Source organism: Hemicordylus capensis, chromosome 16, assembly GCF_027244095.1.
Source record: "Hemicordylus capensis ecotype Gifberg chromosome 16, rHemCap1.1.pri, whole genome shotgun sequence".
Classification (NCBI taxonomy): domain Eukaryota; kingdom Metazoa; phylum Chordata; class Lepidosauria; order Squamata; family Cordylidae; genus Hemicordylus; species Hemicordylus capensis.
The window spans coordinates 13,132,088-13,147,217 of NC_069672.1; the positions used below are offsets into that span (position 1 = coordinate 13,132,088).

A 15,130-nucleotide genomic window follows, 5' to 3' on the forward strand; every position below is an offset into this window, starting at 1 on the left:
ACACACACACCCACCCAGCAATGTTTCTGGTGCCACCACTGCATCTGGCAGCATCTCCAGTTAGGTCTGGGAGAGACTCCTGCCTTGGATCTTGGAGAGCTGCTGCCAGTCAGAGTAGGCAATACTGAGCTAGACGGACCAAGGGGTAGGAGGCTGGGTAGGAGGCTGCTTCCTTGGTTCAACACTCCTCCCTCCTATCACATCTCTCCCCTTTTCTCCTTGCAGTTAAGGAGGGAAGACAAAAAGGTGGGTGGTGCGATTTCGTCGGCTTCCCTCTGCAGCCTGTCGGGTGCTGGGTGGAGCGACCACGCCGCCTGTGAGAACGGGTCCACCGTCGGCCACCGGAAGCAGCCCGCGTCACCCTGCCTCATGGTAGGGCCAGCCCAGGTGTGGAACAAAATGTGCAGCAGGAGGAGGATAGGAAACTTGCAGCCGCTTAGGATGGTTCTTTGCAAGCGTGGGTTTTGTGGGGCCGGGGGGGGGGGGAGATGGCCTCTCTATGCATCCTTGACACATAAGCTACAGTCAAGACTGATGGCCATAAGAAGTGACAGGTCAAGCGATCAATGTGCCTTGGCTGGATGGAAGGGGAGGGGATTGATCCAGCACCTGGCCCCCAAGAATGCAATGTTGTAACCCACCAAAGGAGCAGGCAATGGCTCAGCCGCTCGCAAGCACCACACCCATAAAACACACCAGAAAAGCAATTACACAACTTCCGCCTTCCGCTCCTTTGGTGGTGTCCTTTCCTTTCCTTTCTTTAAATAGGGCTTGTCTCAAAATCTGAGCAATTTCTGTGCATTAGCTCGGACAGGGTGATGATGGAGATTATGAGGATGCTGAAGATGTCAGAGGACAGCTGCAATGACACACATTTTGGGAGGCTGAGGCTGAGCAAGACACAGCTGCATTACGTTTTTATTGCCTTGCACTTAGAAGATCTTACCAGCAGCCGATTTCCCCAGAAAATCCAAAGTGTCAGACCCTCCAGTTGAAATTGCCAATAGCTCAACCTACCTATGATTCTTCCCCAGAGCCAAAAACAGCCTGCCCTCACAAAAAGCAGTAGTGCGTGTCAACGTTCTATTGATGGCTTTTCTACCCACTAGAACATTCTCTAGCATTGCATGACATCACAGCAGCTCAGCCAACCATGTGTGAGAGGGATATGCAGCCAATCCATCAGGGACTTTGTCCCTCAACTTGCAATTCTGACTTCAGAGTATATACAATCACCCACTTTTAACACTTTGCGGGAAGGGCAAGGAGGCTTACCTTCTTTTCATGATACTAATATGCAAATCCTCCTCCTGCTTGACATCAGGGTGGTGACCGTTGACCTTGTCACTCTCTTCGCTGTCGTCGCTGTGTGAGAAAATGGAGGGCAGCTCTTTCTTCGGGGTCCTGGTGGGAGGCAGGGGGATAGTCCTCTTCTCAGCCAGGCGACCCCGATTCTGTCGACGGGAGAAAGTCACAGCCAAAGCAAGGACAGAGAGGAAGAAAGAGAGGGAAAGACTGATTAGGGGAATCTGCCAAGAAAGACACTTCTCTCAAACTGCTACAGCAGAAAACATTTTTCGTACTGCTTAATTTATTTATAGTTATATACCACCCTTGGTCCCAAGACTCCAGGGCAGTTAACAACAAGATAAAAACAATTCAATAAAAACATAAAACAACAGAACAAATACAACTAACAGTTTAAAAGAAACAAAGGACACCTCATTCGTCTGGATAAAAAAGGCAACCTTCACTTTCCTCCTAAAGGCTGGGAAAGAGGGAGCCATACGGATCACAGCTGAGAGCAAGTTTCACATCCTGGGGGCAGCCACTGAGAAGGCCCTGTTTGACAGGCCCTTTCAAAGCACTAGTCCAGAGCTTGACAAATCCCAGGCACCAGGGAGCCATGGCGCCGAAAGAATTAACCAGGACACCTGAATCAGAATATTCAAAGGTGGAGTTACATAATAAGAGCTTTATGTGTCCCAGGCAGTCCTGTTTCTGTTCTAAGAATTTTACTTGTGAAAGGGATAACGAGAAGCCCATTTACTCTCCTCCTCCACAATGTCCATTACTAAGCCTGATAATTTTGTAAAGTATCCATTTCTGAATCTTGGGCTGGCTCCTAGATCCAAAGAAAGGTATTGCTATGCAGCGTCTTTCTTTAGAAGTCGCAATTTATCGTATCAATTAGAGCCGGCAGTGCACAAATCCCCAACAAATCCGCTGTACAGCATCTACTGTGACTCCACATGCTGCGGAGAATGGCGCTGATCAGATCGTAAAAACCATTTAATGGCCATTATGGTACCTAAGAGCAGTTACCCAGTCTCAGTGGCTGCCCAGGGACTCATCAGACCTAACGAGAGAGAGAGAGAGAGAGAGGGGTGGGGGGAACGGCAATGGCGGAAAAAGGAACACCCCTACTGGAAATTATCCAGGTCCTGTGAACATAGCAATAGAGAGCACACCTGATAATCACTTCACAGGGGTTAGTTACCCCTTAAACTTCCTTCGCACAGGCCTGTCTCGACCAAACTGCACATGATGTTAAGTCTATTAGGGGCAACAAGCTTTTGAAAAAAGTGAAAGGACAGCGGTTGGTTCAGGGATTCTGCAGATGAGCACCACGGCTTTAACTCTACCTTCTGCCCTGTGACATCACAGCAGTTCAGCCAATGGCTGAGAAGCTTGCAGCTAACAGGCGACTGCCTTAAGTCTTATAAATACAGAGCAGGAGCCAGTTAAAACAGAGGGCTTTAAGATTCCCTAGTCATTAAAAATGAGCTGTTAGCTTTTCCTAGGAAAACATTGGCTGGATTCAAGGTTCGCTCCTAATTTATTCTGGTTTGCCTCCTTCTCAGGAACTAGGCACAGTACCGCAGTCTATCTCAAACATCCGAAGCATTTCACAGCCACCAGTCCAGGAACCTGCCTGGGAAAATCATCACCACCTCTGTTGCCGCCACCCACATTCCCCTTGCAAAAAAACCCCCAAAGAGTATTTTAAGAACGAGTCAGAACTTCATCCGCTTCCAGCACAAACAGCGCTTCAGCCCAGAGGAAAACCCTTATGGGCCTCCTTTGAGAGCCCTCGGATTCTCCTCCCAAGCTGCAAATAAGAGCAAGGATTCTTCTCCCCCTGGGCTTTTATTTTTTAGACAAACTGGAATCTTGAATGCAATCCTCCTTGCCAAAAGAAAGCAGAGCTCCAGTCTCTAAACTGAGAGGCACTGGGGTGGTTTCTTTCCTGGCAGTCACACGGTCCAACGTTAAAAAGCCCTTTCAGCTCAGTGCGTAGCAGCAGTTACTCCCAAGCACAGGAAAAAGCACTCTGCACGTGGCCAAAAGTGCTTGCTTCCTCTCGACACTTGCCTTTGTTTTCCACGGCGGAGCCCTGGCACAAGAAGCAAGGCTTTTTTCTAAGCCTCCGCATGCACACACATAAGGAGGATTCAAGTTTGGAGAGGCTCTTTTGTGTGCCTCACTGCTGTCTGAAGTACGGTTAGCAATAACGTGTGAACAGGCCTCTTCTGTAGGGGCACCATAGCTGCTGGAACTCCCTGCTTCATGATGAGAGCAGGAAAACGCCTTCCGTCTCCCAATTCTATTTCCTACCAAAAACTTTGCTTTTCCAGCAGACTCTGAATCTCTCTGGTAGTTGAAACCATGTTTCTGTAGCTTACCCTCCTAATTTATTTATCATCTTGTTCCTCTTGCTGCTATTGTATTTCTGTTACCATCTGTAAACAATTTTAAAAACTGTTTTAAAGCTGCCATTGCTGTTCACCGTGAGCACAGTAAAGAGCAGAGGTTAACCTCCAGAACAGAAAAGTCCACCACGCCGCTTCCATGTAAATCAAAGCGGTATTTCCATCCTGAGCATGAGCACGGCTCTCCCAAGAAGAGGGAGAGGGAGGATTCCCACCCCGAGCTGCTGATCAAGGTCAGCCAAATTACGAAAGCCACCCTCCACTCAAGCCAACAAAACGGGAGTGAGAAAGAACAACGGAGATCAGGCTTGCAGATGGAGAGGGATTGTGGGAAAGTGCAGGCACTGAGGGAGAGAGGGGGAAAGGAAAGGTCCCCTGCGCTCTCAGAGGGAAGGTCAAAGCGTATCAACGCCCCTGTTGTGATGTAGTACAGCTGCCAGAAAAGGAGGAAAGATTCCTTCCAGTAGGTCCCCAACGAGCGCTTAATTGATCCCAGAGACGTGGAGGCCTCGGCTAAGGAGGAATTCGCAACATGTGGGAGGGGAGACCAGAGAGAGAAATATTTGCTAGGCTGCATGGTCAAAAAGCTTGAAGAAAAACAGGATCTACTGGTGGGGAGGGTGGGGTGTTCGTCTTCGGGGAAGCGCAGGAGAAACAGACTCCTGAGCAGGTTTGGTGGGAGCAAGCATGACTGGTCCCCTTAGCTAAGCAGGTTCTACCCTGGTTTGCATTTAAATGGGAGACTACATGTGTGAGCACTGTAAGATATTCCCTTCAGGGGGTGGGGCTGCTCTGGGAAAAGCATCAAGGTTCCAAGTTCCCTCCCTGGCAGCATCTCCAAGATAGGGCTGAGAGAGAGATTCCTGCCTGCAACCTTGGAGAAGCCGTTGCCAGTCTGTGTAGACAATACTGAGCTAGATGGAACACAGTTCTATAGGTTTCCAGTAGGAAAAGCCAGCGATAGCGGGCATCTATTGGCTAGTACCCATGCCGCTACCAACACATCTTCATCCTCAAATCATCCCAGGAGTAGTTCATTTTAGATCTCGCTCAGGCTGAATCAGGAAGGCCCCATTCTGAATGCAGGTATGCACACACTGACATGATACTACCGCCCAGAACAAAACTCATTCTGCACAGAGTTGAAAAAAAGTTAGAGGCATCACCGGTAACTAGGTTGACAAGACCTCCAATCGCTGGGCTGGGGGAGAGGGCTCTGCTCCAGCATCCTGGAGGGCCACAGCGGGTCAGAGCAGGAACTAGAGGCCAATGGTCTGACTCCACAGCAGGCAACTATACATGTGGGAGAGAGTGCAGATTAGCAGACCCCGCACCACAAGAAGTGCATTTTTGTTTTTGGAGTGGCTCAACATAGGGACGCAGCAAGCTGCCTTATACCGAGTCAGACCCTTGGTCCATTTAGCTCAGGATTGTCTACACTGACTGGCAGCGGCTCGCCAAGGTTTCAGGCCGGAGTCTCACCCAGCCCTACCTGGAGATGCTGCCAGGGATTGAACCCGGGACCTTCTGCGTGCAAAGCAGATACTCTATATCCGAGTGACAGATAACCGTGATGGACATCTAGCTGCCGAACCGAGTCAGGACCTTGGCCCACAGCTAGCTCAGTGTGTCCCTTCTGATGGGCAGGGGTCTTCCCCAGCAGCCCTCGGGCCTTCCACATGCAAAGCAAAATCTCTGCCCCTGAGTGACAGCCCCATCCCTTGAGGCCAGGCAGCCTCTGTGTGGAGTAAGGGGTTATGCGTTTACTGCCACCATAAACCCCCCAAAATGAGCTCAAATAAGCTCCAGATGGAGAGGAAATCCCCACATTCAAGCTGGGTTTTCATCTCCTTGTTATTGACACAGAGGTTTGGTGGGGCTCCAAGAACCGTGGCTGGGAAAAGCAAAGCTGAGGCCGATGGATTTTTAATTAAGGCGCTGCACAGGCGAGAAGGCCCTAGACTTCCTTGGCGCAGAGAGAGGAGGCGGCTGCCCTCTGTCCCTTCCTCTGGCTTTCCTGCTTCCACGCCAGCTGCTGCGATTACCGAAAGGGTCACGGCGGGTTCCCAAATAAGCCCCCCGGTTCTCCCACAGGCCTTCATTACACATCCCAGGGCTAGCGCCTCGACATTGCTGATTGTTTCCATAGCAAATCCCGGGCTGGGGCGGCCCGCCGCCTCGCTGCCTGGTGCTTAACCAGCTTTGCTATTAAAACGCGGGCCGCCGATAAAAAAAGAGAGAGAGACGCTTCCCCGGCTGCACGCCGTACCCAGCTCCACCGTCCACGTAATGAGGGAATGAATAAAAGAACAGCCGGCTCTCGGCAGCTTTCCCACTCGGCGCGCGCTTCCCTCATCACCTGTCAAAAGCGGCCTAGTTCTCTGCCGGCTTGCTAATGTGGTGCATTGCTTGTGGGGGTTGACGGGGTGGGGGGGGACCCACATTGCGATGGCTCCTGTGAAGCCACAAAGGAAAGCAGGAGGGGAAATGGGGGGCAGAGGGACACGGCCCAGCGCCAGGACGCCTCCGAACGCGCCACATGGAAGACGTTTCTTGGGTTCCGGGCCAGAAAGGGCAGGTGAAGGCCTGCGACTGGGTTGCATTGTGACCTGGGTACCAGAAGTACCATCACCACCATGTTCCCTGTTGTCTTTGCTTGGCAGGAGAGGGAGGGAGGGAGGAGAAAGGTGGTACAGGTGGGCCACTGTGGGAAACCGGACGCTGGACTAGAGAGGCCCTGGGCCTGATCCAGCAGGACTCTTCTTATGCCTTGTGTCAGAAGTATCAGAAGTAGGCTCCGTCAGGCCTGGACGTCGAGGCTAAACTCAACACTACTTCGAGAGAGTCTGCTGACCCTGCAGGTTCCCCCTTATTTTGTGTGGGGCACACGCAGACAGGATTGTGACTGCATCTGGGCAGCAAGGCAGCAGTAATGACACTTTTCCCCAATCCAGACTGCACACCCTTACATCTTCCCCAGAGAGAGAGAGAAATCCATTGGCACTATTTCTATTTAACCCAAGTCCCCAGGGAACTATGTAACATCACGTCTGGTGACAGCAGAAGAAAGAAAGAAAGAAAGAAAGAAAGAAAGAAAGAAAGAAAGAAAGAAAGAAAATGACCCGAGGAGTGGATCTGGCGCAACTGAACTCCTCCCCAAAATCCAACCCAGGAATGCTGTGGCTTTATCCACCTGGTATTTTTCTACTATTTCAGCCCACCTGCCGTTTTTGTTGTGATCTTGATGCTAGCTACTCTAACTGCTGCTTTTCCTTTGGTTTGAATATCAGTGCAAATTAATTCCAGTTGTTTTGCAGCGTCTTGTTAGCCGCCTCAAAGCTCTGTTTGATAAGGCAGGGTCTGAAGGCAAGTCATGCACTAGGTAAACAAAACATCCTTTCCTTGAAAGGCTGGCATATCTCTACGTTAAGACCCATCCATTTCAGGGCAGCAGGAAACGGTCTGTTACCTGCTTTGTTCAATCCGCGGACAGCCTTACGTTTTGAAGCTCTCCGGAATGAAGAAAACACAGGGAGACAGGGAGACTGACCCAAGGACAGGAAGGGGACAAATGGACCGGCAAAGCAATTTGGCGCGAGCAAAATGAGTGGATCAAGAGTCAAGGTCCTCTTCCTGGGAGAGCCGCATTTCTTGGGCACAGAAAAACACACACACACACACACACACACACACACACACACACACACACACACACACAAGTCAGAACTAAAAATATCTCCCCAGCTGTGCGTTTCTGACTGAGGCATACAGCTGCTGGTACATATGCACTTTAGCCTTATGCACACTGCACGCCACTTTAGAGGAGCGAAGACACACAGCACCCTGATTTCTTGGCAGTATTTTGCTTTCCCATTTCACAGAGTCCATAGAATCAAAACACGAAACTCAAACTCAGGTCAGTACAACCCAGTGGCCACCTTTTATAGACCAGGGCATCAAAGAAAGGGGGAAAGCAATGCAGAAGAGGAACAAAGGAGCACAGACACAAGGTGCAGGGCTGGCTCAAAGTCGTTTGGGCCCCGAGGCAGGAAATCCAAAACGACATCCCAACACAACCCGCCGGGAGGTTCACCTGTGCGAGCGTCTTTGGAATGAACAGAAGCTGCACAGAAGGACAGGGTGCCATAGCTCAGTGGCAGAGCATCTGCTTGGCATGCAAAAGGTCTCAGGTTTGGTCCCTAGCAACCTCTCCGGGGAGGGCTGGGAAAGACTCCTGCCTGAAATCCTGACGGGCCCGCTGCCAGTCAGTGGGGGACAAGACTGAGCCAGATGGACCAAGGGCCTGACTCAGTAGGCAGCTTCATATGTTCACCCCATGCATCCACGGCTCAGTGGCAGGGCCACTCAGTCTGTTCTGCATGCAGAAGGTCCCAGGTTCACTCCCAGGCACGGCTGGGAGAGACTCCTGCGTGCACCACCCTTGGAGAATCACTGCCAGTCAGTGTTGACAGTGCTGAGCTAGATGAACCAAGGGTCTGACTTGGAATGAGGCCGCTTCTTATGTTTATCAACTTATTCATTTATTTGTCATCATATTTATATACCGGCTGATATGTGTCTCTTCCTATGTTATTGTTATTGTTATTTTTACATTTCATATCCCGCTCTTCCTCCAAGGAGCCCAGAGCAGTGTACGGCATACTTGAGTTTCTCTTTCACAACCACCCTGTGAAGTAGGTTCGGCTGAGAGAGAAGTGACTGGCCCAGAGAGTCACCCAGCTAGTTTCATGGCTGAATGGGGATTTGAACTCGGGTCTCCCCGGTCGTAGTCCAGCACTCTAACCACAACACCACGCTGGCTCTCCTGTGCTTTCCTGCCTGCCTTCTTCCTCCATGCAAGGGTGGCGAGGAACCAGTTCTGTCAAAACCTGCTATACAGCACCAACCTATGCACCTTCCCCTGAATGCAAATCTCACTGTGTTCAGTGGGCTTATGCCCAGGTAAGCCTGTTGGACCGAAGCGAAGCCTTCTGGCTTCGTGCCACAGAGAGCAAAGAGGAGACTATTGACCTGCACTCCCCTCCCTGGGTCCGCGGGCGTTGTGCTCTCCTGATGCCGCCGACAGCAGGCAGCTTCCACCAGGGGGGAATTCCACACATCAGTTGCTTTGGCAGCACATCTGTTGGGAGTGCTCCTCTGCTCCCAGGGCAAAGCCCTGCCCAGGCGGCCAAACGCACAGCATCTTTCTTTCCGACGGAAGACGTTCCCTGGCTTCCTTCCTCTCCTCCAAGACAGCAAAACTGGAATCTCTCCTGGACACTCGCAAGACGGGGGAACTCCAAACCCATCAGGCATCTGGAGAGTGCACTTCGGGCCAAACGAGGAGTGTACTTAATCACATTCTGGCTGGCTGGCCTTGTACCCCTCGTAAACAGCACACAGGGGTTGATCCAGCTCAAGCACCACTTCCACACTACCAAATTGACTTAAAATAGAAGATGACTCTGAATTTAAGACGACCCCCTTGAAAAATAGAAGCTAAATACAAGTTATACCTGCATTGTCCCAAAAGGAAGAGGATTCTGAATTTAAGATGACCCCACCCACACCCACCCCAATTTCTGACATCAAAGAACCTGGAAAAAACCTAGTCTTGGATTCTGATAAATCCATTTAAAAAAAAAAAAAAAGCAAGCACCCAGGAACACATTCTTGACAAATTGTTTTAAATCTAGAATCCAGCCCCAAAATTTGGGAGCCAGATGACAGACGCTTGACAAAACTGCCGAACTCAGTGATGGACATTGTGAGAGGGAAGGATAAATGGGCTTCACTTTGTCGCCTTTAGAAGTAACACAGGAGAAGAAACAGGGTAGCCTGGGAAAGAATTAGTATTTTGTTGAATAACCCTACCTCCGAATATCCGAGTCGAGGCACTGTGGTTAAATTTCTCTGCACCATGGCTCCCTGGCACCTGGGATTTGTCAAGCCCTGTGCGAGAGCCAATGGTGTGATTAAAGGATCTTCAAGATCGGTCCTCTGACAGCTCCTCCGGTCCTCACCAGCTCCGCTCAGAAATGTCTGCACTTAACAGCCGTTCTGATTTTCAGACCTCTTCCCCATCCAGAACGTATTAAGCTTTGCTCTCATGTAGGAATGGTTACGGCCTCATTGGCATCCACAAGCTGCCAGCAAGACTTCCAAAGGGAGTGGGGAAGCAGAGAACGGCCAACTTTTCGACCTTGGTGAATGCTTGTGCACCGTGTGTCTCTTCTTGTTGCAGGTCCTGCACGCCTTATTCCCCAGGGCAGGGAGGGGGCACGGCAATTTGTTGAAATCTAGAAAGTTTCCTTAATAGCTTTGTCAAGGGAGTCCCTGAACAATTTTATTCCATCAAATCGGGCTTCGGTCTAAATTACTCGCTAGATCCAGGTGCCACTTGGACTAAAGACGCCTTATTGCTTGGGGATACATGATGGGGGGGTGGAGGGGGAAAGCTTGGGCTTGGGGGCTGGTCTGCTAGTATTTACTCACAGTGCCAGTAAATGGACACAAAGGCAGCTTGTAAATTCTTTTGCATCTCCAGAATCTTTGATCCCCCAGCTGCCTTTTGACAGGACGGATAATTTCAGGAGGTCAAGAGAGCACGAGCGCCCAGACAGAAACTTCAGAACTTCCAGGACTTGCTTCTGCTGCTGGGTGGAGTATGGACCGTATCCCAGCCACCTGGAAACGCAGAGGGAAGGGGGAGCGGGGGGGAGATCAAAGTGAGGGAAGTATTCCCAGCTCCACATGTGACCCGGGCTAGGCCGGCGCTTCATATTCACACCCAGATTCCCCCCCATCTGCAGCACACAAGCAACTTCGTAAAACATTTTCAGATCCACCAGCGGGCGGCTACATCTGTGGTTTCCGGGAACAGAAATCCAGATTCCGCGCAGAGAAGACATTCCATGAGTCAGGACGGTTTGCATGTGAACTTATGGACTTGGCATAATTCACGTTGCTTCTTCCAAGATTCGGGCTCTTCTGTGGGTTTAGACCAGAGGGCCACACAGAGGAGGAGCAGGAGGAGCAGCATGGTACAGTGGTTAGGAGTTTAGGGCTGGGGAGACCAAAGTTTTAATCCACACTCAGGTATGAAGCTCACTGTGTGACCTTGAGCATATATGACGGGGTGATGAACCACATCATCCTCAGGGCCCAGCCACAATTAAGGCTGGGGATGATGGGAGTTGTAGTTCAGCAACAGCTGGAGGGCCAGGTTTGCCCCACCCCGATATATGAAGCAACCCAGCCAGATGAAGTTACGTGGAGCCCATCTAGCTCAGCATGGTCTACACTGACTGGAAGCAGCTCTCCTCTCCAGGGTTTCAGGCAGGGGTCTTTCCCGGCCCTACCTGAAAAGGCTGCCAGGGACTGAACCGGGGACCTTCTGCCTGCAAAGCAGATGCTCTGCCACTTACCTCTCTCCTCTTTCAAACATCACGGACTTATTTTTGCACTGGTTTCCCATGAGAAATCTGGGGCTGCTAATGGACAGGGATGGCCCTTCATAAAACAGTGCATAAAGCCTTACAAGCATTCAGACTATAAAGCCTTACAAGCATTCACCAGCTAGTCACCACCGACAAAAAAAATCATGCAATGCAACCTTCTAAGGATCTTTTTCCCCTCTCTCTCTACTTGCACACCTCTGTAAAATGAGACTTTCCCTCTTCCATGAAGCCTCTCTCCCTTCTGCGTGCAGAGAGACAGACACACACACACCAGGCACACACAGCCCCCCAATACTCGGTACTGTCGAGAATCTGGGTTTCCAGAGGCAACTCGATGCACAGTTTCTATCCCACCCTGGGGGTGGGAGGAGGGGGGGAGAGAGAGACCTTCCAGCAAATTGCATTACTTTGTTTGGTCAATTGGCCTACAAATTGATTTTCCTGTACAAATAATGAACATTTATGGTTATTTTCCCTATAGACTTGCTTTATTTGCCATGTAACAAAGAGCGATTTTCCTGGATTTCTCTGAGACGCGAGTTTATCCCCGGTTACCGTCACACACACACACACACACACACACACACACACACACACACACACAGGTGCTTGTCTGAAAACTGGGGGGATGGGGCTGCAGGCAGAAAAGGGTTCCCTTCTCATCAGCAGCGCCACCCCCGAAGTATTGCTGAGGGCCCTTCTCTTCCTCATAGGGTCAGCGGCAGCATATTGCTGGAGGTGGCGGAATCCAAACTTCGGCAAAAATTCTACTCCAGCCAGGGCCAGCTCTGTGTTAAGTGCATGCTTAGAAGTAGGCATGGAAAGGCACCGGGACTTGAGAGGCTGCCTTAGACCGAGCCAGACCCTGGGTCCATCCAGATCAGTATTATCTACACACTGACCGGCAGCGGCTTCTCCCAGGTTGCAGGCAGGAGTCTCTCCCAGCCCTACCTGGAGATGCTGCCTGCCTGGGAGCGAACCGGGGGCCTTCTGCGTGCAAAGCAGGGGCTCCACCGCTGAACTACAACGCCGTCCCCAGACGCAGAGACCGTTTGGGAGAGAGGCCACTTCGTGGCCCAGGTGCCACAGCCAGCCAGGCCTTCTTGCTCCCAAGCGCCCTCGTGCCACTGGGCACAACTTGGGCCACCCCTCCAGCACACGCGGTCTCCAAAGCTGGCAGGGGCCCTCATTAAACGCCGGTGGTGCCGTTGACTTGATGGGCGGACTCAGGTCTTTGATGGGAGTTTCCTTTATTCCCTTCCCAAAGGGGAATTTCCCCCCCTTTCTTTTTTCCTTTTTACAAAATCGGCTGGGATGGGCAGGTTCTTCTCACACAATTCAAAAAAATTTTTTAAGGTACCTGCACGTTGGCAACGGCTCTCGGGAACGGCTGCTTCAGTTTAACAAAGGCTCTGTGTATTTAGCTGCTGCCGTTTTCTCACAGAGACTCTTTGTGCAGAGAAGGCCCCACGAGAGCTTAAATTCAAGCACCCAAAATGGCACACACACCCCTCTGCCCGGCTGACCAACGTGGGACGCAACCCATCAGGAAGTTCTCCTGAGCAAACCCCACTCACATTTTCTTTTTCAAAAGGAATCTTCATTCCATCTTTATTCCAAGAGAGGTCAAGGCGGTGTGCATAGTTCTCCCTTCATCATTTTCTCCTCCCAACCACCCTATGAGGTGGGTCAACTGGAGAGGAAGTTACTCGCCCAAGCTCATCCAGCTGAGAGTGTGGACTAGGGAGGGCCTAGGTTCAAATCCTGTTCAGCCGTGGAGTTCCCTCATAACCACCACTCTCTCTCCCAAGCCTAACCTACCTCGCAAGACTGTTGTGGGGTGTGTGTGGAGAAATGGGATCGCCCCGACTTTGGAGCGCTTTGGAGAAGGATGAGATGCAAATGCAATAAATGAGAACACCCAGTTTTCTCTCTCCTCCTCAGCGGGGAAATCCAGCAAGGGCCACGTTTCACGCCAGAGGTACCGTGGCCGCTCACATCCCTCCCCATCGGTTCTTCTCCCTTGCTGAATTACCTGGGTGTTGATTCTCGGCTTGGAGATCTACTACAAAGCACGCTGGGTCTCCAGAGGGAACGCCAAGGGGAGAGGGGGCAGGGAAGAGGAAAGCCTTTCAAAGGAGGCAGCCCTCTGAAGGACTCCAACCCAAAATGCAAAGGGGAAAATGTGCACGCACTCATTAGCGTTCTGCTTCCTCGCCCCAGAGTTCATTTTCCAAAGCTCTTGAGGGTCCTCCGGGGGGAAATTAGCCAAGAGCCACCGGTGAGCAAACCCGGCAGCTCGAACAAAGAGCAAGCCGGCGGTGCCGGTTGTGCCGTCATTTGACAGTTTAACAGGTGCGCGGAACAGCTGCTGTGTTTAGGGGTCATTAGCAACGTACATGGCTTCGCACATTTGCACAGACGGGGACACAACCACAACCAGCCAAGATACAGGAAGGGCCGGGGGAGCAGGGCCCGCTCAAAAGCACCCAGGGAAGCAGACTGGGAAGGAAGTCGAGATTCTGCAACCGGCAGAGGGAATGCACATGAATTCTGTTCGCCTGACTTCTCCCACTTTGTGGGTCATATCCTGAAATTACCGTTCCACATCACCCTGCTTCTGCGAAATCTCGGGCAAAGAGGGAGGGGGCTAAAGGCCCACTCCTAAGACCCAAAGCTCTCATTCAGCAAGATTCCTCAGGCAATTTCAGATTTTCACCAGTTGCTGCCGGCCGATTTGCAAGTGGATCTTTGCAACCACGAGGGCTACAGGCTTGGGTCTCGCTTTAAAATGAAAGTGAACGGGTCTCAGGAAACGGCCCTCTACACACAAGACCAGATCTCGCACTCCCAGAGAACTGCGGCACACACAGAGCTGCCAGGGATGGGCACGCGCTCTCCTCAATCCACAGCCCGGAGGCCAGCTCAGCAGATCGATACGGAGCTGAATAAATAAAGGGCCGCCTGAGCATTCGGCCAAGATGGCGTTATGTCAGGGCCCTGACAGTATCGATCCCTGGCGCAAAAAGCACTGCGCAGAGACCCGAGGGCCTGGAACAGCGGTGTGCGCTGGGGTCAGTCGGATGAAGAGACACGGGAAAGGAGAAGGCGCGCACACAAGATTTCCCTCCTTGCACCACATAAGACGAAACAACTCCGAATTCACCCACCCCAAATAACGACCTCAAATTCAGTTCAAATTTCTCACAGCACGATCAGAAAAAACAACCACCTCTGCAGTTTGCAGTTCTGCATCCTTCTGAAATATAGTGGCCAGCTAGATGCATGAATAGTTGCTTCCCCCACACGCCACAGCAACTAGTATGCTGAGGTATACTGCCTCTGAAGGTGGAGGCTCAATTTAGCTGTCAAGGCTAATCGCCAGCCAGGGATAAATCCCGACTCCGACTCCTCCGTGAATCCGTCTAATCCCCTTTTAGGCCATCTAAGCTACTGGCCGCAGCGACATCCACAAATTTTCAAAAATTAATGACGCATTATGTGTACTGTTTCTTTCAAATCCACTGGCAGGCAATTTCCCTGAATGAATCTGAATTCTAGTACTGTGTGTGAGACAGAAATAATCTAATTTTTCCACGTTACCCCTCTCTCTCTTCCCCCACCCCCCCCACAGCATGTGTTTTAAGGGTCACTGTTCCCTTTAAGGCGTGTGCACATCCATGCGCTCAGACATTTTTTTGATGTCCACTCATTTAATTTTAGATCCCGCTCAGGCTGAATCAGGAAGGCCCATCCTGAATGCAGGTGTGCGCACACTGCCTTGATCCTGCCACCCCGTACAAAACTCACTCCGCACACAGATGAAAGCAACTAGCGAGACCCACTGGACAGGCTCCTCAAATCTCTGCAAAGGAGACGGCATGTTGGGGATTAGCGGGTGGCAGCCACCCCAAGGCCACGGACAGAGATTACAAAAGGTATGCAGCTTGCATGGAG

At 51.2% G+C, this 15,130-nt stretch overlaps 1 protein-coding gene across 10 annotated transcripts in view; it reads right to left on the reverse strand.

Annotated features, from left to right (window-relative positions):
• Positions 1 to 15,130, reverse strand: part of SAMD11 (sterile alpha motif domain containing 11) — a 250,070-nt gene that overhangs the window by 88,088 nt on the left and 146,852 nt on the right. For all 10 annotated transcript variants that reach the window (XM_053280812.1, XM_053280813.1, XM_053280814.1 and 7 more), the window contains one exon: positions 1,276 to 1,454. In XM_053280812.1, the coding sequence (XP_053136787.1) occupies positions 1,276 to 1,454 (179 nt within the window). The remainder of the gene's footprint in view (positions 1 to 1,275; positions 1,455 to 15,130) is intronic.